Source organism: Harmonia axyridis, chromosome 6 (genome assembly GCF_914767665.1).
Source record: "Harmonia axyridis chromosome 6, icHarAxyr1.1, whole genome shotgun sequence".
NCBI classification, from domain to species: Eukaryota; Metazoa; Arthropoda; class Insecta; order Coleoptera; family Coccinellidae; genus Harmonia; species Harmonia axyridis.
In genome coordinates this window covers 36,631,698-36,654,334 of record NC_059506.1, presented here as the reverse complement: position 1 = coordinate 36,654,334, position 22,637 = coordinate 36,631,698, and the positions used below count along the sequence as shown (strand labels likewise).

Sequence of the window (22,637 nt, the reverse complement as noted above, 5' to 3'; positions counted from 1 at the left end):
AGTCCCAATAAAACAGTCATACAATAGCAATATGGTATATTGATTCATGAATATTTCACTACTTAAATCCATTATAATAAATAATGTCCATTCATATACTTAACTAACAAGTCATAATGACATTGTAATAATTATTATATCAACATCAAAAAGAATAATCTTCACAAACCTCAAACTTCAGAGGTAAAATATTTCCCAGAGTAGTGACTAGAACATCATTCAATTCAGGTTTCGAAATGTACACGTCCACCTCTCCAAATTCACTCATGAATTGTCGACAGCCTCCGCAAGGTGTTGTATATCCTTTTTCTTGGCTTGCTATTACTGCCACAGCTTTGAATTTCTTTCTTCCTGAACAAATTGCAGCTCCAAATGCAGTTTTCTCTGCACATATTCCAATAGGAAATGATGCATTTTCTATGTTACATCCTCTGTATACGGTTCCATCTTCTGCTAAGACAGCTGCTCCAACTTGAAACTTACTGTAAGGTGAGTATGATGATAACCTCGCTTCCACAGCTTCTCTCAGCAGATTTTGAATGTCGCTCCCTAAAATAGACAATGTACATTATAAAGTCAATATTTCTCCAACTGATTTTCACCTAAATTTCCCAATTTTTGGATTCTGCAGATCCTATGGTCGTTATTGGCAGCCATTAGAAATGGAAATAAATTTAACCGTATACGGATTAGTGAGCAATTCTCTTTCGAGATATCTCATGTAGTTACCTTGGACTTGAAATGGAAAATAGTTAAATACATTTTAATCCTATCCAATATTTGATAAATACCGTTATCTCCATTCATAATGTTAAATAAGATATTATTATGATAAAAAGGAAAAAAACTTAGATAATTTGAAAAGGTTTGCTAACAAAATATGATATTTGTGTTTACATTTGAATTAAAAGTTGGAAATTTCGAAATATTGACAATATATCAAATGACGTGTAATCGAGTGGTCATAGAATATAATTAATTCACTTGTGACATAGATAAAGTGACAAAGAGTAGTATACGATAAGTTTTATGACTTATAGTTTTTATATTCCTTCTATGGTTGAATTCAAAATTAAATTATTGATCATCCAGCCTTTATCTCAATATAAGTTGGAAAAAAAATGGGAAAGGCCAAGACTTATCAATTGCATATTTAACCCAAAGCAAAACAACTGCCTTTGTATTCTTAACGTATAAAATTTGAAAATGTGTTCTAAATTTGCGACGATACTGTTTTTTATGCTTTTTCAAAGTTGTATCTGTTTAAATGATAGGATTTCTGTTTGTACGCAAATAGATTATCGCATTTATGAAGGATACATACCCAAAGGAAACACGACGGCAGGTAAAGTAAGGAAATATTAGAGTTATTTATTTTGAGGCTGTTTTTTTCTTTAAGGTGCATATCTTCTCATTAAGAATGTGGCAAACCTAGATGATTGTATTTCAAAATGTTGTGAAATTGAAGTATGCAATGCTGTTCTGCGTTACAATGGAAAATGTTATGTCCTTAACTGCGAATCCAACGAAAAATGTATTCCAATGTTGCATCATAATTCGGATATTAGAGACAACATAACTATGGTGCTAGTTAGACCAAAACAGAAGAATGAAAATTGGGAGAGTATATTGAAAGCGCAAGGTAAAAATTTGAATATTAACTACACTAAATGTTTTGGATTGACATATTTTTCCGTTTAGAAAAAAAAATGCTGAAAGACTCTTGTCCACAATTGTATGGTTACACATACAAAGGATTTTTACCCAGTGGAAATGAATCTTCAGGAAATATTGCATACATTGAAAAAATTACTGATTTGAAAAACTGTGTTTTGAAATGTTGTGATGATGAAAAATGCAATGTAGCGATTATGGTAGACTTTAACTGCTATCATATAGAATGTAAATCGAACAAGTTATGCATTCCTGCTCTTTACCATAATATCTCTCTCAGAAATTCATTATCTATGGTCTTAGTTAAACCTGTCAATCGTCAAGAAAACTGGAAAAATATTTTGAATGAATATAATGAAAATTACTTCAATCATATTGTTGTACAACTTTCAGGATTGAACAATGAGAGTAATGGTGAACAATTATTTCCAGAAATTTCTTCGAATGGAAGACAAATGAAGTCTGTAAGTCAAATTTCAACCTTATACTGAGTGAATGTCAATTGAGTGAATACTATTCTAGATTAAAACTGACCCATCAAGGAAAAATTTAAATTTTGTATGGACACAAATTGAAGGTCCTACGAAGTTACAATTTCTCCAAACTTCAAATACTCAGTTTGATATAAAAGCACTGTCAACTGGAAATTATACCATCAAATTATTTGTAAAAGATGAAGAAAAACTGAAAACCACTACAGATTTTGAAACCACAGAAAATGAACCAACAACAACAGAATCAAAAGGAAATATTACCAAGCTAACTCTCTAGGTTATGGACACATGACATTCTTGTAAAAATTCAATCGATTATAGGGCTCCGGATTATTTTTTAGAAAAATCATATCCAATGGAAAATAATATTTCAAGGATCATGATATTTCAAACAAATTTTGCAGAACTCTCGGTTTCATTGATGGCTTACCCTTTACTCGTTGTTGAAGCAATGATTTAACTGATATGTTCCTAGGGATAACTCTGTATAAACCTAAATTGTAAGATTTATATATTTTATATCAAGTTAATTTATAATGACATTAGTATTATGAGCATTAAAATTCTTGAGGTTTCTTGTAATTATTGAATGATAATTTTTGAGATATTTCCAGATCTCCAGCAATGCAGATTTTCAAATTTTTGTATATCTTTCTCTATGAAATGTTAGATGATTTGAAAATCTTAGTGTTCTGTGGTTTGAACCACAGAATACTTACTGTAGCATTTGATCTACTGAAAATATGGATCTACGAACTTCAGAATTATTTTTTTTATGATAAACATAAATCAATCATAGGGATTTTGACACCTATCAAATGATATTGTCAAATTATAATTGTTTCTTCTTGCAATTTGAACCGAAAATTTAGCACAACATCTGTCTGGTTGATGAGTCTTGTGACAAGTATTGCCTAATATTAAAACAAAAAATACTTGAATCAATTTCACCATTGTGGGTAATGAAAAGCAATTTTTAATCCAGTTTGGAGCCATGAAAATACAGAATTGATGACAGAACAAGATTGATAACGTTTAACTGATCTTTAATCTCCAGCTTAGTTAGAATGATAAAAATGATCATTTCAATTGAGCGGATAGCATTTTTGCTCTTTATATTTTTCGGAAATAATTTAGGTATCAGTAACTGGAGATTATCTTGCCCAAAGTTATTTGAACATACTTTTAAGGGATATGTTCCCAGAGGGAATCTATCCTCAGGTAATAAATAGTCTTGGAAACAAAATCAATTTTCACTCAAAAATACGAAATCCTTTTTTCAGGAACCTTTACTAGTATTGAAGGCGTTACTGATTTGAAACCCTGTGTTTTAAAATGCTGTGAAGACTATAAATGCAATGTAGCTTTTATGAATCATAAAATATGTTACCATATTGCTTGTATATCAAATGATCTATGCATACCTATGTTGCATCCAGATCCTGAGGTAGAAAAAAATGTTTACATGATCTTGGTAAAACCAGTTGATGACGATGAGAGCTGGGAAGAAATTTTAACTGCTCAAGGTACAGTGAAAGTGACAAAAATAAAATTACCCTAATTCTGTGTTTCTTGTAGATCCTCAAGAGGAAAAAAATGGAGGGTTCTTGAAATCCATTGATAGAAAAAAGTTGCAAGAAGCTTACAAAGATTTCATGGTAGAAGAATATAGCAATCCATATGAATGTGAGGTTGGTGATGAGTCTTGTCTTGAAAATGAAATTTGTGTTCCTACAAAAAAAAGATCACCAATAGGTAAACTCAATTGTTTGTTTTAAGATGCAAAATACAGAATAGAATATTTTCAGGAACCTGTGAGTGCAAACCAAACTATGAACGACTCTCTCAAGGTACATGTGTGCCTTCTTCATCACTTGGTTTCAAAGAAAACACAATTTCTGACATGTTAACTGAAAGAATCCTTCAAGTAACAACTAATAGAACAGTCCCCGTGACTAGAAAGCAATTAAGCATTACAGCTGATTCGAAACAGGTCAAGTTGCCAGAGAATGAGGTGTCCTTAGAAGCCAAAGTATCACCTGAAGAATCAGATGAAAAATACCAGTTTGAGTGGACTTCATTACATCAACCTGAAGGTAGTACAGCAGTTAAACATCAGAACGGCGGGAAATTGCAGCTGAGTAAACTTTCTGAAGGGTTGTACATGTTCAAGGTGATTATTTGTAACTTAAGGTATTTAACTGGAATAACTAGATGTTTTTATTAGGTTAGTGCATCTACTACTACATCTTTTGGTGAAACTTTCGTAAATGTGACAGTTCTACCACCATCCAGAATTAATAAGCCCCCAGAAGTTGTTATAACTCCAGCTAATCAGACTATAAAACAACCAAATGCCGCTGCAGTACTTGATGCTTCGTCTTCAAAAGATGATGATGGTATTGTATCCTGGCATTGGGAACTGCAACAAGGCCCGTTGGGTAAATTAATCTTATATTATTTTTGGAGTCTTTCTTAGGTTTTTTTTTAGGTTATCAACCACAACTCAGTGATAATCCAACATTACAACTGAATGATTTGACCAAACCAGGAAATTATACATTCAAATTGACAGTAACTGACACAGACAAAGCTACAAGTTCCAGTTTGGCCAACATAACAGTTTTAAAGAGTAACGATTATCCCCCAGAAGCAAATGCAGGTATGACTGTCTAAAAATTTTAACTTTCTGCCAGAGTTCTGTCAAAACTTTGTTGGTTTTATTTTTTTAGGAGAGGATAAAATCATCTATTTGCCGCACAATGCCATAACCTTAAACGGAAACTTGAGTACGGATGATCATAACATCACAACTTGGGAATGGATTAAGAGTCCTGATGACGCCCAAAAAGCAGTAGATATGCAGGATACTAGAACGCCTTATTTACAACTATCAAACCTTGAAGAAGGAATGTACACTTTCACTTTAAAAGTGACCGATAGTGCAGGACAAAGCAGCACAGCTCAGGTAAGTTTTTGAACAAATGAGAAAGCTTCAAAATTATTCATGCAATATTTAAGGTTCATGTTTTCGTGAAACCTCCGACGAACAAACCACCAACAGCCGAAGCCGGATCAAATATAACCATGAGTTTACCACAAACTTGGGCGGTGGTAGACGGAAGAAACAGTTCCGACGACAACAAAATCGTTGCTTTCAAGTGGGAACAAATCGAGGGGCCCTCGAAAGTTGAATTTCACCCGGAAAACGCGAGTGTTTCAAACGTTACAGGTTTGACCAAAGGAACGTATACAATCAAGCTCAGCGTCACCGATGATAACAACAACGTTGCCAGCGATACTGTTTACATTATAGTCAATCAGAGTAAGTTGAATTAATGATGAAAACACCAGAAATGAAATAGTATCTAAACACAATTAAGTGCTTTTACATCTCTGAAAAAACATGACTTGAAGTGGTTGTTTTCTACTCGCAGACAAAAACCAGAAGCCTACTGCCAACGCAGGTCCAGACCTAGACGTAGAACTGCCCAGAAACGTGATTTACGTCAACGGAAGCGCCTCCAAAGACGATTGGGCTATAGTCAAGTGGAAATGGGTCAGAGACGAGAAATCCCTGGCTCTCGGCAACATAGCCGAAGAATCAGACGAGAGTCCAATACTCATAATTTCCGATCTGGCAGTGGGAAAATACATCTTCAATTTGACAGTTTACGATGAACAAGGCTTGAGCGATACAGATCAAGTCACCATAAACGTCAAGCACGATCCGAAACTTTTCTACCTGATCGAGAGCACCATCGATGTTTACGCTAATTACTTGACGGAAGCACAATACGGCATCCTCAAGAGCAAGTTGGCTTTGTTGGTGTCTAACGAGAACAAAATGATTGTAAGTATTGAGGAGTGAAAAAAGTATAACGAACTAAAAAATCTACATGCAAAATTCCTAAAAGCACACACCAAGGCTTCTCTAATGTTTCTTTGTCCCCAGTTCCGCAATGTACAGACAGAACGGGGTGAAGGCAAAGCCAAGATCACCTTTTACGTAGAAGACAAGACTGGTAAAACTGTCCCTGCAAACGAAGTAGTCGGTAGGTTACGTCGCAAGTTGAAACTTGACTCCAGCCTGCTCGGTTTCACCGTAGCCAAACTGCAGACCAGTGTCTGTCAGAACAACTGTTCTGGACATGGGGTTTGCATAGAGACGACGAGAATGTGCAAATGTGAAGCTTTCTGGATGCAGGTGTGTAAAAAGTAGTTCCAGGAAATTTCGCGATATCTGACAACACTGCAAGAAGTGTTACCAACTGTTCGCCAACTAATTCGGAATATTTCTTTTGTAGAATATGTTCAAGGTGTATTTTAATCCAGGAGAAGATTCCGATTGTAGTTGGAGCATCCTTTATGTCGTTCTAGCAGTGCTATCTACGATTATTCTTCTGACAGGAATGCTTTGGGGAACCGTTCTTTTATGTTGCAATTTGTGCAAGAGAAGAAAAGACGCCAATAAACCCACCAATTACAAATTGATTGAAAATAGTGATGATATTCCGCCATGTGAGTGATCATTAAAAATATTTGTGTCGATAGAATTTAACTAACTAATTTGTTTTTACAGTTGCTAGAAAAGCTGCTTTGTCGGATAGCGATACTGACTCCGATGTAGTATTTGAGTCGAGAGTAAAGCCGGGCAAGTTTGGGCAATCCAGAAACGGCCATAAACATACCCGTAATGGTTTTACGAGATTGGATAGACGCATCAAGATTTAATTGCCACACTCTGGATTTGTTCATTCGAGTGCCTAATATTTTCATAATATGTGTATGGGTGTCTCACAAATGAAGGTTCAGGAGAAACAATGAATTTCAGTACTTGATATTTTTTAAGAAATTTTCCTTTTTCCAAATTTTGGAAAATGCCGATTTATATTGTACTAGATGATTTTTAAATGTATTACACATAGTATTTTATTCTATCTGTATATAACGTATTGTTACACTTTTATATGTATTTAATTATTTGCATTTCATTTTGAATACTTTTCTATATTCTATTTGATATGAGTAAAATTGCTCATTTTGAAATGTGGTGATATTTTTTCAGTGGTGCTTTTTAAATTTGGTGTTGGATGCTGGGTCAATTTTTATCTAGTCAGGAAATAGCGTAGAAAAATCGCTCTAATTCCCGTTTCGCAATTGTTGTTTTCAACGTTACCAGTGATTGAATTCACAATTTTCAGTTCCTTAACATGTGTAAGCCAAAAATTTCTTATACATTGTATTTGACTTTCATTAATTCCATAATATAGGTTTTTTTTTATGTTTACAGTAGTTTAAACTGAGCTTTTAATCGTGAACTATGGATAATAAAAATTATTTCTCAAATTTGTTTTATTTTTTCAAATGTGTATTGAGGTTATGAACGATAACCACAGAGTACTATTACAACAACCATAGAAAGTTGTATCACTAACACTTGACATGTTTCGTAAATTTCCAAAATTTTGTCTATTGTTCCAATGTGCAATATCGGAAATGATCAAATTCGAAAAGTAAAAGAATCTCCTTGTTTCCATAATTATTTGATTTGGAATTGTTGAAAAGGTTATATTATTTTGTAGACGGAATTATGGGTAAGAAAAAGATATATTCTGTGGAATTTTTGGTGGGCTGCCAGTTTGACTGTGAAAATATTTGCAATGTTGATCTGACATTCCCCTTAGCGCTATCAGCGGCAGGGAAAAGTGAAGAACTTATTGGATTCTTCACTGAAAATTTCACCTTGAAGCAGTGCGGTTGAATGTGTTTTAGTGAGATAATTGATTGGAAAATGATAGCTTTGAATTGCCTGTTTTACAACAAAGAAAAAGTGGCCAAAATATGTTTTGAAGTGGAGTAGATATTGAAGCGGTTTTTTGGGTGAGATTTCCAAATATCACATTTTCCTTCTCAATATTTGAACAGATACTCTCGAATATGAATGAAACATGATTTTTTATTTCGTCCACAGACTGTACACATTATTACATGTTGTGTTTAATTGATTAAATTGTATATAAAGTCGGCAATTAGCTAATTGAAGTCAACTCGGTAGCGATCGACTTATCTATTTTAACTTCAATATTATTAACTAAGCAGAAGGTCTTACGTCTATTTTTAGATTATTGAGCGCCAGAATTGAAGGCTTATTATTTTTTCAATGCATTTGTATTGAGTAATTTGGCATCCTTTGTTCTAAATAGGAAAGTGAAACTAGTATCATCCATTCAGTTCATATTCAACTTTCTAAAAACCCATAGATGGTCCGTTACATTAGTTTATTTTAGGAATAATTAACGGACCAAAAAAAAGTAGAACACCTAAAAACATAATTCCAACAATATACAGTGTGCAGCTTTCAATTTGTTCATCTCATTAGTCGATTCTGCTTCCTTTAAACTGGTTTGCAAATGTGGCCGTACAAACAACTGTTTATAGCTTTTTATTTGGTGTAGATATATTTGTTTGCATCCTGTTCATAAGATATTAGGTGCTGGTGCCAGCTTATTTCATCATGCTTTGAGAAATATATTTCGTAATATGTCAATGGCAATCAACTTCTTTGTTCTTGACTGGTTTGAATATTCAATGCTGTTCGAACAAGTTTGGATTCATAAATAGATGGTATTTCGACTGATTAATTATTCTTAAAAGTTGTGGGATCGCCTCGATCTACATGAAGATTATTTAGAAATGTTTCGTTCGAACTGTTCGAAGTCTTTTATTCACTTGAGAAATCTTTCGAGGTTATTCTATTGCACCTATTTCTATGCAATCAGAGACGGTTCACAGATTGGACAAAGGCGAAAACTAAAAAGGGGTTTAAACAATTATTCAGTTCCGGGTGCTTAAACAGCATTAATTAATAAAGATTCTTATTTAATTAGATATGTTTCTTGATTAATTTATCATGTTATTACTTTGTTTTCTGGTATAATCCGTCTGCCGTGAAAATATTAAATTCATCACCGAAGTCATAGAATATTTACTTTCATTTATGTCCTCTTCTGTGAATGCGATCTTTTCCCATAGACTACTTTTTTGCATAGAAAAAACGTCACGATCGAGAATTCTTTTTCTATTGTGTGAACGGACGGTTTTCGATAAAAATGACGGTAGTGTTTCCGTTTGAACAGGTAGTTTAAGGCTTAATAATAGTTGATTTGTCAGCCTCGATTTCTAAATTGCAAATTGTCTGACGTTTAAAAAATTATCAATGAAGTAAGCGACTTGGTAATTCCTCGCTTTCGTGTTGCACAAGACACGATTATTTCGTTATCTAACGTATTCAATGCCGGGGACATTCTATAATGCAAGATAGAATATAATTGCAATATCTCCTTCTCTTTATGATTCATCGTTGTCGATACTTAAAATAACTGCTGAATTCTGGATTATGATAACGCCACGTGCCGAGTATTCGACAGTTCAAATTCGCACGTATTGTGGAAGTAGACCGGATATTGGAGGAACAACGTACACTTCGATTTATCACGTTCTTCGATCTACTTCCGGAAACATTTCCAATACTCGCGAAACTAACGGGAATTCCGATCAATTGTGGGTAACCACCATTGAACTGAAAGGGCATCGTATGATAATTTTCTGTGGGCGGTTTTACACAAAGTCTTACGATAGATTTTCATTAAACTTTATGATTCATTGGGAATTGACCACAGAAGTGATTTCGTAGAATTTCTGGTTACAACTGTGTTATGTTGGATATATAGAAATATGATATTTCAAATTGATCTTCGACTAGGTCCATAGAGAGCTAATTTCTGTCATGTAAATTACATAGAAATATGGTATTTCGAATTAATCTTCGATCAGGTGCATAGAAGGAACAATTATTGGACCCAAAAACAACATATTTTTCGAGAACGCTTTGGAATTTCTGGGAAACATCAAAAACAACGTCAGGCCGTCTCAGTTTTCATTATCTTTCGGGAACTACCATCAGCCTGCACCTAAATTTAGAAACAGGATGTTTCATAACGCGAATAAAACCAATTTTACGTCTGGGTAAATCCTTGCTGGTCCGCACATCTCCTTGTTCTCGGAAACTTGAAGTCGTCTAGACAATGATGCCAGTTTGAACTTAATTCAAACGAGAATATCGCGGTCGCACGTGCCGGACCATAGAAATTGACAAAAACCATTGGAATTCTTCGGTCGCTGGACGGAATCGAACGCCTACTTCGAAAATATTTATTTCAAGAATAGTTTATTATTTCTGGTTGACGCATGCATCCAAAACATTAATATCCAGTTATTTAGCGTTACGTATGCGAGAAATTGTACTGGCGTTCTTGAAATAACACCTTCAATGCAAATAACTTTATGTGGTGCACATCGGGTACAAGTTTTATGAAATGTACCGATAAGGTTGACTCCTTGAGTCCGACTTCTAGCTAATCGATGTGATCCGCCTTGGAGCAGATGGGTTCACGGAACGCCACCAAAACTGGACGTTGTTTTAAGGTCCGGAGGGCCATAGAAAATTAATAATTAGGCAGTCAAGTGAACCAGAGAAAAACGAGTGCTGGTTAAATATTTGAGTAAAGTTCGACGCAATTGCTCGAATCGATTCCTGTTACTTGATTAATATGAAGGATTGCCTTGAATATTTATTTGGATCGATGCAGGAAACAACCAAGGGTATCTGGATTTTTTACGACGTATGGATTCGTAATAAGAACTACGCTACAATTAGTAAATCTTGAAGATATCGCTGTATACAGGGATGTCGTTGAAGAATATTCGTCTAATCTTTTCACAGCGACGTGTGAATTACGAGACTATTGTCCGACCGCAAAATAGAACCTGAGAAAGCCTTTGTCCGATTCGAGAAACATGATTTAAGACGGCTAGACCATTCGAAAGATACGATTATTACCTGCATTCTTCGCCTTCACAGGTAGTTTCTCGTTTTTTTTTGTTGGTGTCAACGGTCTTTGTGCCGGACCTCCTTGAATTGAAAAGATGGGAAAACTGTATTATCGACCGTCGCTTTGTGTTCGCGAGAACACAGATTATCGATTCCGAAAGGAAGCATAGATGAGCGATCTTTCTGTGGGACATAGAAGGCCGACACAGAACACAGATTATCGCTTCCGACAGGTACACCAGGAGCATAGACGAGCGATCTTTCTGCGGGACATAGAAGGACGTCGATTTAATATAATTTTTGTACTATCTATGCCTCTTTATGATAGATTGACGATTAACGTGCATAATTTCGTTGTAATCTACGAATATTTAATATTGTTTGCGCGGAAAAATTTCGATATCGACCTGATTGATAGTTATAATCTTCGGTAAATAGCTTTTATCGCCCTCTCTGCCGCGTTGTGTTAATTAACACCGGTCTGTCTAACCGGATAAAATTTTCCTAGGTTAACCAGATTAATATTAAAATCGTCGAGGAAAATGTGGACGAGTCAGTGCTAAAAAGCGCGTGGTGCCGAGACTGTCCGTCTGTGTGTGTGTGTATACGCGTTGTACTAGAAGCGAGCCCGATAACGCGAATGAAAGTTTATAAACATGTCAAGTTTGGGATGGTTTATCGGTGAGTCTGTTTTGACGAGTGTTTTGTTTCCTTCTTTGCGGTTGTGGGAACGCACGTTTTACTACTGGCGTCTCACGAGAGATAGGAGTGAAATTTGGAGGTCGCGAATATAGCTATCGAATTGTTTTGACAGAACTACGGTTGGAAAAACAATTGGAGCGGTGTTATTTGCCTTGAGACCAAGAGCATATTTTGTCGATTATTCTTGTGCCTTACGGAGGTTTTCTTTTGGTAACTCAACTGGAAAATGTGCATTCTTATGTCAAAAAAAAACTGGGAATTCAGCATCGTTGAAATTTTTTGTCGTCAAGTTTTCAATTGAAAAGTCCCCGGTCTACCATAGTAAAACACATTTTTTTTTTGCAAAATCCGATTTTATTATTCAACATAGTTGCCTTCGAGGGCGATACAGCGATTATAGCGATCTTCCAACTTTTCGATACCATTTTTCTAGTACGATTTGTCTTTCGCTTCAAAATAGGCCTCAGTTTCGGCGATTACTTCTTCATTGGCGCTAAATTTCTTTCCAGCGAGCATTCTTTTGAGGTCTGAGAACAGGAAAAAGTCGCTGGGGGCCAGATCTGGCGAATACGGTGGATACAAAAGCAATTCGAAGCCAAATTCATGCAATTTGGTCATTGTTTTCATTGATTTGTGACACGGCGCATTGTTTTGATGAAACAGCACCTTTTTTTCTTCAAATGGGGCCGTGTTTTGACGATTTCGTCCTTTGAACGATTCTATAACGCTATATAATAACCGATTTTGATGGTCTGGCCCTTTTGGAGGTAATCAATGAATATTATAGTTTGCGCATCACAGGATACTGATGCCATAACCTTGCCAGCTGACTGTTGTGTTTTTCATCGCTTTGGATTCGGTTCATCGTGTGCAGTACACTCAGCTGACTGTCGATTGGACTCCGGAGTGAAATGATGGAGCCATGTTTCATCCATTGTCACATATCGATGCAAAAATTCAGGTTTATTGCACTTAAGCAGCTTCAAACACTGCTCAGAATCTTAGGAGTTAGGCTTTCATTAAAAAAAAATCATTAAGAACCAAAACTTGAGCTTCCTTTGCGAAGTTCCCACCAAGCGAAATTAATAAATTCAATGATAATAATTATACAGTAGTTTCTGAGCGTATTTTATTCGACGTACAAACCGATACAATCGATCAATGGGTAATTTCCCAGTGACGTGCCATAGAGTCAATTAATAAAACGTTAATTCTTCTTTCAATTACCTTCGCAACAGTGATTTCAATGCACAATTGAGAAGAGGAAGAATGTACGGGGATTTACAATAACCTCATTAACTTAAGCTACGATCGTTCACAATCAGGAATCTAACTATCGTCGATCTTTTCCACAAATCTGGGATTACAGGTGTATTTCCTAAAAAAAAAGTTTATTTCGACAATTAATTCAAGTTTCACGCCAAACTATGGCACTTTTTTCTATTTAATTTGAACCTTACGTGTTTTGCATAAAGAATTAGGTCGTAAAGCCTTTAAAGTTCAGTAAACTCAAGACGGTCGATCACCAGCAACGTCTTCGCTGATTGGGTCCTTGAAATGCTTCAAAATGATCGTGATTTTCATTGAAAAATCATCTTTAGATGATGAGGACCATTTTCAATTGCAGACCATTAAAAATACTTTTGAAGCAAAAAATCAGGGAAGCAAATTTAGAACTATTTAGAGGGGCACTACAGGGATATCGAAAACCGTTAGAGATACAGGGTGGCTTGAATTACAAAAAAGTTGCGTTATTTAGGGATAAGTGTGTAGGTGTAAACAGATCCGAAATATCTCCATTGGTTCCCGAGATATCTCGGAAAAACTGAAAATCGAGATTTTCTTATTTTCTGTATAACTCATTTGTTTTTGGAGATATCTTCATGAAATTCGGTTTGTAGTCATTATCCAATATAGAGATTCAAATGATGTCGTCAGTTTTTTTCTGTTTTTTATTGTTTCAGAGATGTTATAGCCAATTTTTTTTTCTTATAGACTCCATATTGGTTTTTCGTATGAGGTGATAAAGAAAAAAAATACGAATTCAACAAAGTATCGCACTCTACAAAAATATCGATTCTAGGTACGCAAATTTGAAGAGTTGTTATGCGAAACCATCACTTGACTATCACGTCTCTGAAACAATGGAAAACAAAAAAAAATCTGAAGACACCATTTGAATCTCCATATTGAATAATGGCTACAAACCGAATTTCGTGAAGTTATCTCCAAAAACAAATGAGTTATACAGAAAAAAAGAAAATCTCGATTTTCAGTTTTTTCGAGATATCTCGGGAACCAATGGAGATATTCTCGATCTGTTAACACCAACACAGTTATCTCTAAATAACGCAATTTTTTTGTAATTTAAGCCACCCTTCCTTCCTAACGGTTTTCTCTAAATGGTTCTTACCCTGTATATAATACTACAACGAATAACGATACTGTATCCATTAGTTTTTACTGCAAAGTTCTAACATTTGTAGTTCCGGAGATATGAATTTTTTAAATTTCATTCGTATAGACCCTTGGTTCGATTCCCACAGCTGGCTTTTCATTAAATTTCTTTTTAAATGGATAATGTTGCATGTTTTTTCGTTTTTATGCGCTGAAAATGGAAATAATGAATCATAGGTTAAAATTTGCGGTCTTTACCAAAATCCCTACAAAAAAAAATGTTTCCCTAACATCATTAGTGCCTGAATTCTTCAAAACACTCATCTAGCCCATCGATCTCCTCCAAAAATCCAAGATTCGCTTGAATGAAACCCGTCCCGCGCACTCTGGCCCAATTGGCGCACGGCCGGAGGCGTCCGGTGCCAAAATATCGACTCGTATACGGGGGCCGCCCAAAAAAATTCAAAGTCAAACATGATTTATCCGTTTCCGTTAATGTCCGATTATTCCACTTCCCGTTTACAGCCCCGCTTTGTTATCTTGTCGGGTAAACAGGCCTAAGTTTAGAACGGGATAAATTCAGGTACTACGCGTACACCTGCGACGTTGCCGGATTTAGCTCTCAAGGGAAGATGGGTTTTCGTCGAATCCGATTGACGCAAAAGCGTGACGAAATCAGACCTTCCCGGAATGACAGAAACGAATAGGAGTCCGAATAGTAGAAGGCTGTGACAGTTGCCGTTCGGTAAGGTCGTTTTGTCGCACGCTTGTCCAAAATTATCGACAAAAGGCCTTCGGGCGGCCTTTGAAGCTCTCGAAGCGTTATTAATGGATTCTGTCTTTACTTTAAATGAAATGAAACAAATATAGAATTTTTTAATTACATGATATAGGGTGTCCCATTTAAAAAACACCAACTCTCCTCTATATCTCTAAAATTTAAATTAATTGCTATGATCTGTTATGGGTAAACTTACAACTCCTTAAATTGAGTGAAAAAATTATTTTGAATTTTTCGAATATCTCGAATAGAAACAAAGATATGGCGAAATATTTGAAAAAGTCATTTTTTCAGAAACGCCCTATAACAAATCAAGATATCTGTGATCTGCTATTTTGAATTTTTCGAATATCTCGAATAGAAACAAAGATATGGCGAAATATTCAGAAAAGGTCATTTTTCAGAAACGCCCTATAACAAATCAAGATATCTGTGATCTGCTTTCTGATATCTTATTATTTCGAAAAAAGGAATCGAGGGTCCTTGAAGATCTTATAATTCTCGAAATGCTCACAAAGAGTATCGAATTTAGGACGACACCCTGTTCTTTGCTAGATGTTGACCTCAGAGTAATGAACATAGATAGAGGGAGCATATGTCATTTTCAGTAAGCAAATTTTGTCGCCAACATGAACTATCAAATTTGACATGAAGCGGGCGGAAATGAAAACATATCAGTGATACGAAATTTCACTCAATTCGCCAGTTTCTCTACAAAGAACGCACTTCTTATGTCCCATAGTGAATCAACGTTTCATATTAAGTCAAGATATATTGAAATAAACACCTCAATATATCAGAAATTCAGAAAAAAAACTTCAAGCGCGCCAAACGACGTGAAACAACCGATGACACTAGGAGAGCAAAAGTTGCCAAACCTTGGATTTCAGCAGGTAGATACAGAAAATAATAAATATTCTGCTTATTATAAATTCGACAATTAGGAAAATATCGGTTTCCAAATATTCAAATTTGCATATTTAATCGGGAATCACTCAAATAAATACATTTCATTCGATACAATATACATTCATAACGATATAGTAAAATTGTGCATTTGAAAATATATCACAATCCGACAACGTAATCTAACCAAGCTGAGGACATGTAAATATTGCGTATACTCCCTCTATCTATGTTTATTACTCTATGATGTTAACTTAAAACGCTGTGATTTCTAACCTAACAACCCCCAATGTCAAAATCAACGACAGGCTTTTCTCTTTTAAAAAGTATAATCTTCGCTCTCACTTTCAACGCGCCCCCTGTATATCCCGGAGGCCGGCGGCAAGTAATCAATATAAAAGGGAACGGCCGTGGAAACCCTATGATATCATATCACGTGAACAAACAACGGAGCAACGTCACAAGGGAAAACTCCGAATCATCGATCATGATTAACGCAAACTATTTACATAGGCTTTCAGTGTATTGGCTTTATTTCGTAAAAAGGCTAGCAAACACGGGCGAGGCTTTCCTTGGAAAAATCCTCGCGTAACCTTGTCTCGTGGAAAACGAACCCATTTTCACGAGAAAGCGAATTTTACGTCGATATACGTTCGTGCTGTAAATTATCGTGACGTTTCTCTGTGTACCCTCGCGTCACAGATAAAGGGGATTATAACCTGTTAATGAGTTTTGACAACGTCAAACTGACACGAATAGTTTGTTTTCTGTGATCGATTTCACTTCCATAGAATTACTTTGGATTAGCCGTCACAGAGCCATATCGTATAGAATTCTATCTCGCAAGTCTTTTCCTTGAATTTTACGCAGCTGATGGAGTCGGATGTGACTGGAACCCGCATGACCCAAATGCGTCACTGGTTCTTTTTAATTGCGGCCGACGATCTTCCCGTTGCCGAAAAAACTGTCGTCTGGTTTTAATCGGTGGTCACCAGTTTGTGACGATTTCTATGAGTTAGTCATCGAGGCTAATTCGAAGGAATGTTCACCATCATGCGGGTATGTTCCGAAACGCGGTAGGAGATTATGTAGGAATGTAAAGTACGCGGAAGATACGAATTGAGATCGAGTTTCTGACGCCACGCCGATTGATAGGGTCGATCACATGTTACGGAAGAATGTTTTATGAATATTTCGCGGGTTTTACGAAGTTAGATGATGTCTTGGGGTCGCATTCGATTTTTGGTCACCGATTTCAACATTTCCGCTCCCAAACATGCATTCCAGACCACCCTGAACGATTTTGATTCGGCGTATGTCGGTCTGTGTGTCCGCTCATCCTTGTAACAGCTTTAACTTCCACAATTCTTATCCGATTTTGATGAAATTTGGTGTGGTTGTCGGGTTTGGGATGCGCGTTGGGTATGCGCAAATGTGACATTCCTGATATTTCAAAATCTCCAGTTCTATTGGTCCGTTTTCAATGAAATTTGGTATGTGTACTCTCTTCGGATCGTAAGTGTTTTCTTAGGGATTCTAACATCTTCAGATGGTTATGAATGAACGTGAAATTACCGGGACCTCAATATTTAGCTTCCTACAAGTCTGATATCGATGTAATTCAACCATTAGTGGATTTCAAAGATATTTCAGCTCTAGCAGAGCAAAGGACAAATAAGTTTAGTGCCACAACCATTGTCAGAGTATTTTTTATATTAGTAAAATCGTTGACAGACTTTTGCTCCTAACCAAAGCAATATACCCTATAGGTTTCATCTTTATATGATCAACTTCCGGTATTTTCTAGACAGAATGGATGTTTTCAAGGATTCCAATCTAAAAGTTACTTGAACTATCAGCGTTTTATCGCAAACTTCAGCTCCCGATAGTTGGCGATACTGGATATTACTATGGCGATAAGATCAACCTTTTCGACTAATTTGCTGAGTTTTTCCATTATGCCAACTAGATATTTCGACGTCCAGAATACCGGTCTAGCTGCTTCGCGTCCGGAATCTTAATTTCAATTAAGTTTAAGGCCTTTAATCAATTGGTCAGTGATCTTTGGAAATCGGTTTTTTACAATTAGTATACAGGTGTCCCGTAATTACTGGTCGATAATTCACCACTCTATTCTCCGATCAAAAATTCGACCACCAATTCTGGGACACCCTGTATCCGTAAATCGTTTGGGGTGTTCGCTCCTATGTTTACCGAAAACAAACGCTTTAAAAATAGTCAACAACTGACCGAAGGTCTACATATGCGTGATGAAATAGAACTCCATCGGCTGTCATATATATTTAAGAGCGAAAATTTCGATGTATTTTTGGAACACGGCCCGTATCAATAAAATAAAGCGTGGCGAGGTTGCTGCGACGAGAACAAGCTCAGACGCTGAACTGTCGCCGTGTTTTCGTCTGTGCTCCGTCTAGACTCGATGACCGATCTCGCGGCTCTGTGATCAGTCTGTGGAATAGTGTCATAGAACAGATTTTGTGGACGTCGCTATTCGAGTACCATAGAACAGATTCGATGGCCGTTTCGCATAGAATATTGTTGAACTATTCGAAAGTGTCTATTCTTCCTCTTCCTGCGATTGTTCTCAGTGTTTATAATTTGTTTTGTTTTGCAGTTCGGCGTGAAATTTCGTTAGGGAATTCAACGAGAAATTAGGAAAAGAATGGGAAAATCCGAATATTTTTCCGACCCAGTGAAAAAGGAAAACTTGTGCAGTGCTATCAGTACGTTGTCGATGTCTTGTAACGGGGCTAAGCCGTCCCATTCGCCGCAGGCTAGACGTAGTCCACCGGCTATCCCGGAGGATATGGAGGTGTTTGATAACCAAGTGGCTGGACACTCATGGTCTCCAAACACTATAGGTAAGTCAAAACATTTTCATCGAATTTCCATCAAGAAATCTTGTTATATCCGAAAACCGTTACATTTCGAAATTTTCTGAACACAGATTTTAATATCTGTCAAAAAAAAACACGAACCAAGGTTTCAGGTATGTTCAGTTAACCTCCTCGTTTCCTTGTGTTGCCAATGAACGATTTCAATAAAGTGAACAAAGAAACGTTTGAAAAAAACGAAACATTTCAACCTGCCAAAAAAATATGCAATAATGTAAACGAATGTCACGTACTGACACCGAAACTATAGACTCTTCTGATGCTGAAAATAGATTCTATGACCATGGAAATAATATGGAAATTTGAACCGTGATGAATAAATCTAATGTTGAATAGAATTCAAGTTCAAGATGAGCAATAAGTGTTTCAATGTCGTGATTTTGCAATTGATTATCATTTCACATTCGAAAGATTTCCAGAAAAAACGTCCGAATTCTTTAATGTTTGCACAATTTCTTTAGCGGTCATAGAAATAATCGTTTCTGACAATTTTGTTTCGTGATTCATTCGCTTATGAAAATTCAATCAAGAAATCTTTGCTTTTTCGATTATACCAATTGTCTGCCCTTGAGACGTGTTAGAATAGGTACCTCACTTCAATCAAATCAAAGTTAATATGGGAAAATTTACCTACTAGATGTAATAGACAAATAATGACTCAGATATTAACAAAAGTCATTAGATTTTTTTTATCTCAGCTCGTGTCCACTTAAGGTCATTGATATCGGTATAATTCCAAGGTTGTTAACTAATTTATATGTGCATAAAATAGGACTTCAGGAGTGTCGAACCCAACATTCTTTTCGAGGATCTAAAACAAACGGAAAATCAACTTTATCAACTCGAGAATTAAAAAGATGTGAAAGACAAACATTCATCAAGTCAACATTGTCAGCGGTAGATCATAATATTTTGAGGCTGATTTTAACATAGAAGTTTACTTCATAGAATGTTAGATGAATCGTCCATAAATTCCGTAACCTTCAATTATCAAACTGACAGATTGATTCGATGTTCTTCATCCGATGGGCATAGAAAGTTACTCCATAGAATATTACATAAAACGACCATAGATTACATAACCTCTAATTATCTATCTGACAGATTGATTCGATGTTCGTCATTTGATTAACATAGAGTCGTATTATATTAAACGCTCGTCCACAGAGCGTATAACCGCGAATTATCAATCCGAATCCACAGAATGCATTGAAAAATCATTGTTTTCAGGGATGCTCAAACACGAGAACACCATTTTGAAGCCGATCAATACACGTAAGTCGGCATGCGGGGAACGCGAGATCCATTTCTATGAAACGGTTGGGAATTCCGAAGACAGAGATCTAGTCGATCTCAAGGAACTGATACCGAAGTACCACGGTACCAGGGAGGTCATGACCAACGGGGAACCGGTGAAATGCATAGTCCTGGAGGACCTGACGGCAGATTTCGACGAACCCTGTATCATGGACATCAAGATCGGCAGGAGGACGTGGGACCCTGAGGCCAGCTACGAAAAAATAGCCAAGGAAGAGGTAAGACAGCTTATATTCTATGATCACGAATTCTGTGACCCAACCACACTTTTTTCTACGACCATAGAATCAGTTCGCAGAGATTCAAATTCTATGGTCGGTCATAGATTCTGTAGTCTTCTTCCTTTCGAAAGGTCGCATTTGATTGCAAAGTGCGCTCTTTTGTTGCAGTCTAAATTCACGGAGTGCAAAAGGGAGCTGGGCTTCTGCATACCCGGCTTTCAGGTGCACAAAATCAGCAACAACGAATTGGTCAAGTTCAACAAGGACTACGGGAAGAATCTCAACAAGGAAACCATATCAGAAGGTAATGACAAAAGTAAACGAAGGTAATCGACTGTCATTGCACACCGCCTACGCATCGTAAAACTTAACGTGAACGCGTTAGGTGCGTGTCACTTCGACCACGCAGCGCCCTCGTCGGGTTGAAATTGGAACTAACCCATCATCATTCCTTCCCCTGACCACAAGAGAGTAAGTATTCTTATGGTCGTTGACGAGTCTCTCTCTCTCTTCTAACTTGGTCTTGGGTTCGTATTGTTGGTTTCATGAAGAATTGTATCTGAAAGGCTTGTGGGGTTGAACACGAGGCTCAACCTGTGTAACACTGGACCTAATGAGTTGTGGTTTCAAAAACACAAGCTTTTCACGTAAACTTTACTCGAATTCAAAACTGTAGAAACAGTTTGCTTATTTTCTTCCTTCTCTTCTTTTACTTTTATACACCCAAGTTGTATTGACATAACCTGCAAACCACCTAAATCATACTCTGTGATCTGGCACTGATGCATGTGTTAGTCGCTTAGATTTCATAGAATTCGATTCTTACTCTTCGCATAACGAATGACAAAATTAACCGAATATTTTTTTTTAGATATATTTTCAAGCGTATCGATTGAACAATCGCGTTTCATCTATCATCTCTTCCTTTTGGAGCTCGTAACACTAACCTAACCTCAACACACTGCCTTTCACCGTTACATCTGATACTCTTCACCGTAACTCCTAATCTAACACAATTTTTTCTTGTAGCGCTAAAAATCTTCCTCAACGGCGAGACAAGATTTTGTCGAAGCCTCTTGATGCAAATTCTAGCGCCATTGTGGCGGATACAGAAATGGGCAAGGACACAGAGACGTTTTCAGCTCTACTCCTCATCCATTCTGATCGCCTACGACTCAAAAAGACTGAAAGAATGCCTTAAACACAGTTCAGACGATGCGCTAAAGCCGGCGCTGAAGCTGACAAGGTCCCACAGCCTGTACAGGCCCCTGAGTTTAGCAGTGCTCAACAATTTCACCGACAAGATCCCTACAGGTGAGATATCGGTTATAAACAAGTTACAATATATCATACAAAAACAGTTTTTTAATAAACCTTTGTACCTTGTGCTCATTTTAATACACTCTTTGGTTGTATTTAAGCTGTCTATAATCTATAAATATTATAAATATAAATATTTTCTGTGTTTTAGAACAGTTTCAGTTCTAACTCTCAGCTATTGTAGTGATCAGATTTAAACGAGATTGGCCAAACTTGAGGTGATAGCCACATGGCGCTCACATCAATTTATCTGTCATTTCCATAGAGATTTGTTCAGAGCGCCACCTACGGTGGTAAAAGAAAGTTTGACCAACCTCGGATTAGTCTCAAACGAAATCTAAATCAGTGGAGACATTTGATAGTTTTATTAAATTATTAACTGTAAGAGATCATGCTGATGCAGATTTGTCTCTAGGATTCAGCGGACAACTGACCAAAGAAGGGCCCATCTTGACACCTACCTCACGTAAAAGGAACTGCTTCGACATCCTACCGTTCCGTAGAAAGAGCAACAATGTGTGGCAGCAATCCTTCCACAATCTCAAACGAACACATTCCTTTCAAAACAACTACGATAAAGACGTCCAAAATCGTAAGCAATCTTACACCGACATTCTGGAAGACCTGAGCTGTGAACACAAGTCCGAACTGTGGGTAACGGTAAAGATGATCGACTTTGCACACGTTTATCCTGCCAAAAATTGTGATCTGGATAGAAATTATCTGCAGGGTATCGAGAATCTGGTTAAAGTATTAGAGGAATTTTTAGTTGACAGTGAATAAAAGTATTAATGGCTGTGTGTGTGCATATTTTTTTGAAATTATTTTCGCTACTTTTTTGGAATGTAACTTTTTCGTAATAAAACTTAATGTTCAAGGATGGCACTCTTTTTTTTTTTAATTAATTCATAGAATAATTGTATTATTTTCTGACAGAAGATTTGAGGTTAGGGGATTTTTTAGAGGTTATATAACTTTGACAATCGAATTAATTCAAACAAGAAACAGATATGTCAA

At 36.5% G+C, this 22,637-nt stretch overlaps 3 protein-coding genes across 5 annotated transcripts; 2 read left to right on the top strand and 1 right to left on the bottom strand.

Annotated features, from left to right (window-relative positions):
- Positions 1 to 22: 22 nt before the first annotated feature.
- LOC123681596 (cytidine deaminase-like) lies at positions 23 to 933 on the bottom strand. Of its 2 annotated transcripts, XM_045619785.1 has the most exons (3): positions 792 to 930; positions 603 to 735; positions 23 to 549 (listed from the first exon to the last, which is right to left on the bottom strand). In XM_045619785.1, exons 2-3 carry the CDS (start codon positions 655 to 657, stop codon positions 146 to 148), a joined length of 459 nt encoding a protein of 152 aa, XP_045475741.1. In that variant the 5' UTR covers positions 658 to 735; positions 792 to 930; the 3' UTR covers positions 23 to 145. The 2 variants fall into 2 exon arrangements, with proteins under 2 accessions (XP_045475741.1, XP_045475740.1); XM_045619784.1 differs by having other exon boundaries at positions 603 to 933.
- Positions 934 to 1,033: 100 nt separating this feature from the next.
- On the top strand, positions 1,034 to 7,517 carry LOC123681595 (dyslexia-associated protein KIAA0319 homolog). Its single transcript, XM_045619783.1, has 15 exons — positions 1,034 to 1,345; positions 1,400 to 1,642; positions 2,068 to 2,138; positions 2,197 to 3,389; positions 3,452 to 3,694; positions 3,747 to 3,923; positions 3,977 to 4,341; positions 4,396 to 4,609; positions 4,660 to 4,830; positions 4,901 to 5,136; positions 5,190 to 5,493; positions 5,606 to 6,021; positions 6,124 to 6,375; positions 6,476 to 6,689; positions 6,751 to 7,517. The coding sequence occupies exons 4-15, from the start codon at positions 3,236 to 3,238 to the stop codon at positions 6,900 to 6,902; spliced, it is 2,898 nt and encodes a 965-aa protein (XP_045475739.1). The 5' UTR covers positions 1,034 to 1,345; positions 1,400 to 1,642; positions 2,068 to 2,138; positions 2,197 to 3,235; the 3' UTR covers positions 6,903 to 7,517.
- A 303-nt stretch (positions 7,518 to 7,820) lies between these two features.
- LOC123683483 (inositol polyphosphate multikinase) lies at positions 7,821 to 22,500 on the top strand. Of its 2 annotated transcripts, none has more exons than XM_045622568.1 (6): positions 7,821 to 8,051; positions 18,483 to 18,729; positions 19,993 to 20,297; positions 20,469 to 20,604; positions 21,330 to 21,614; positions 22,036 to 22,500. In XM_045622568.1, exons 2-6 carry the CDS (start codon positions 18,531 to 18,533, stop codon positions 22,401 to 22,403), a joined length of 1,293 nt encoding a protein of 430 aa, XP_045478524.1. In that variant the 5' UTR covers positions 7,821 to 8,051; positions 18,483 to 18,530; the 3' UTR covers positions 22,404 to 22,500. The 2 variants fall into 2 exon arrangements, with proteins under 2 accessions (XP_045478524.1, XP_045478525.1); XM_045622569.1 differs by lacking the exon at positions 7,821 to 8,051 and adding an exon at positions 11,722 to 11,742.
- Positions 22,501 to 22,637: the final 137 nt, after the last annotated feature.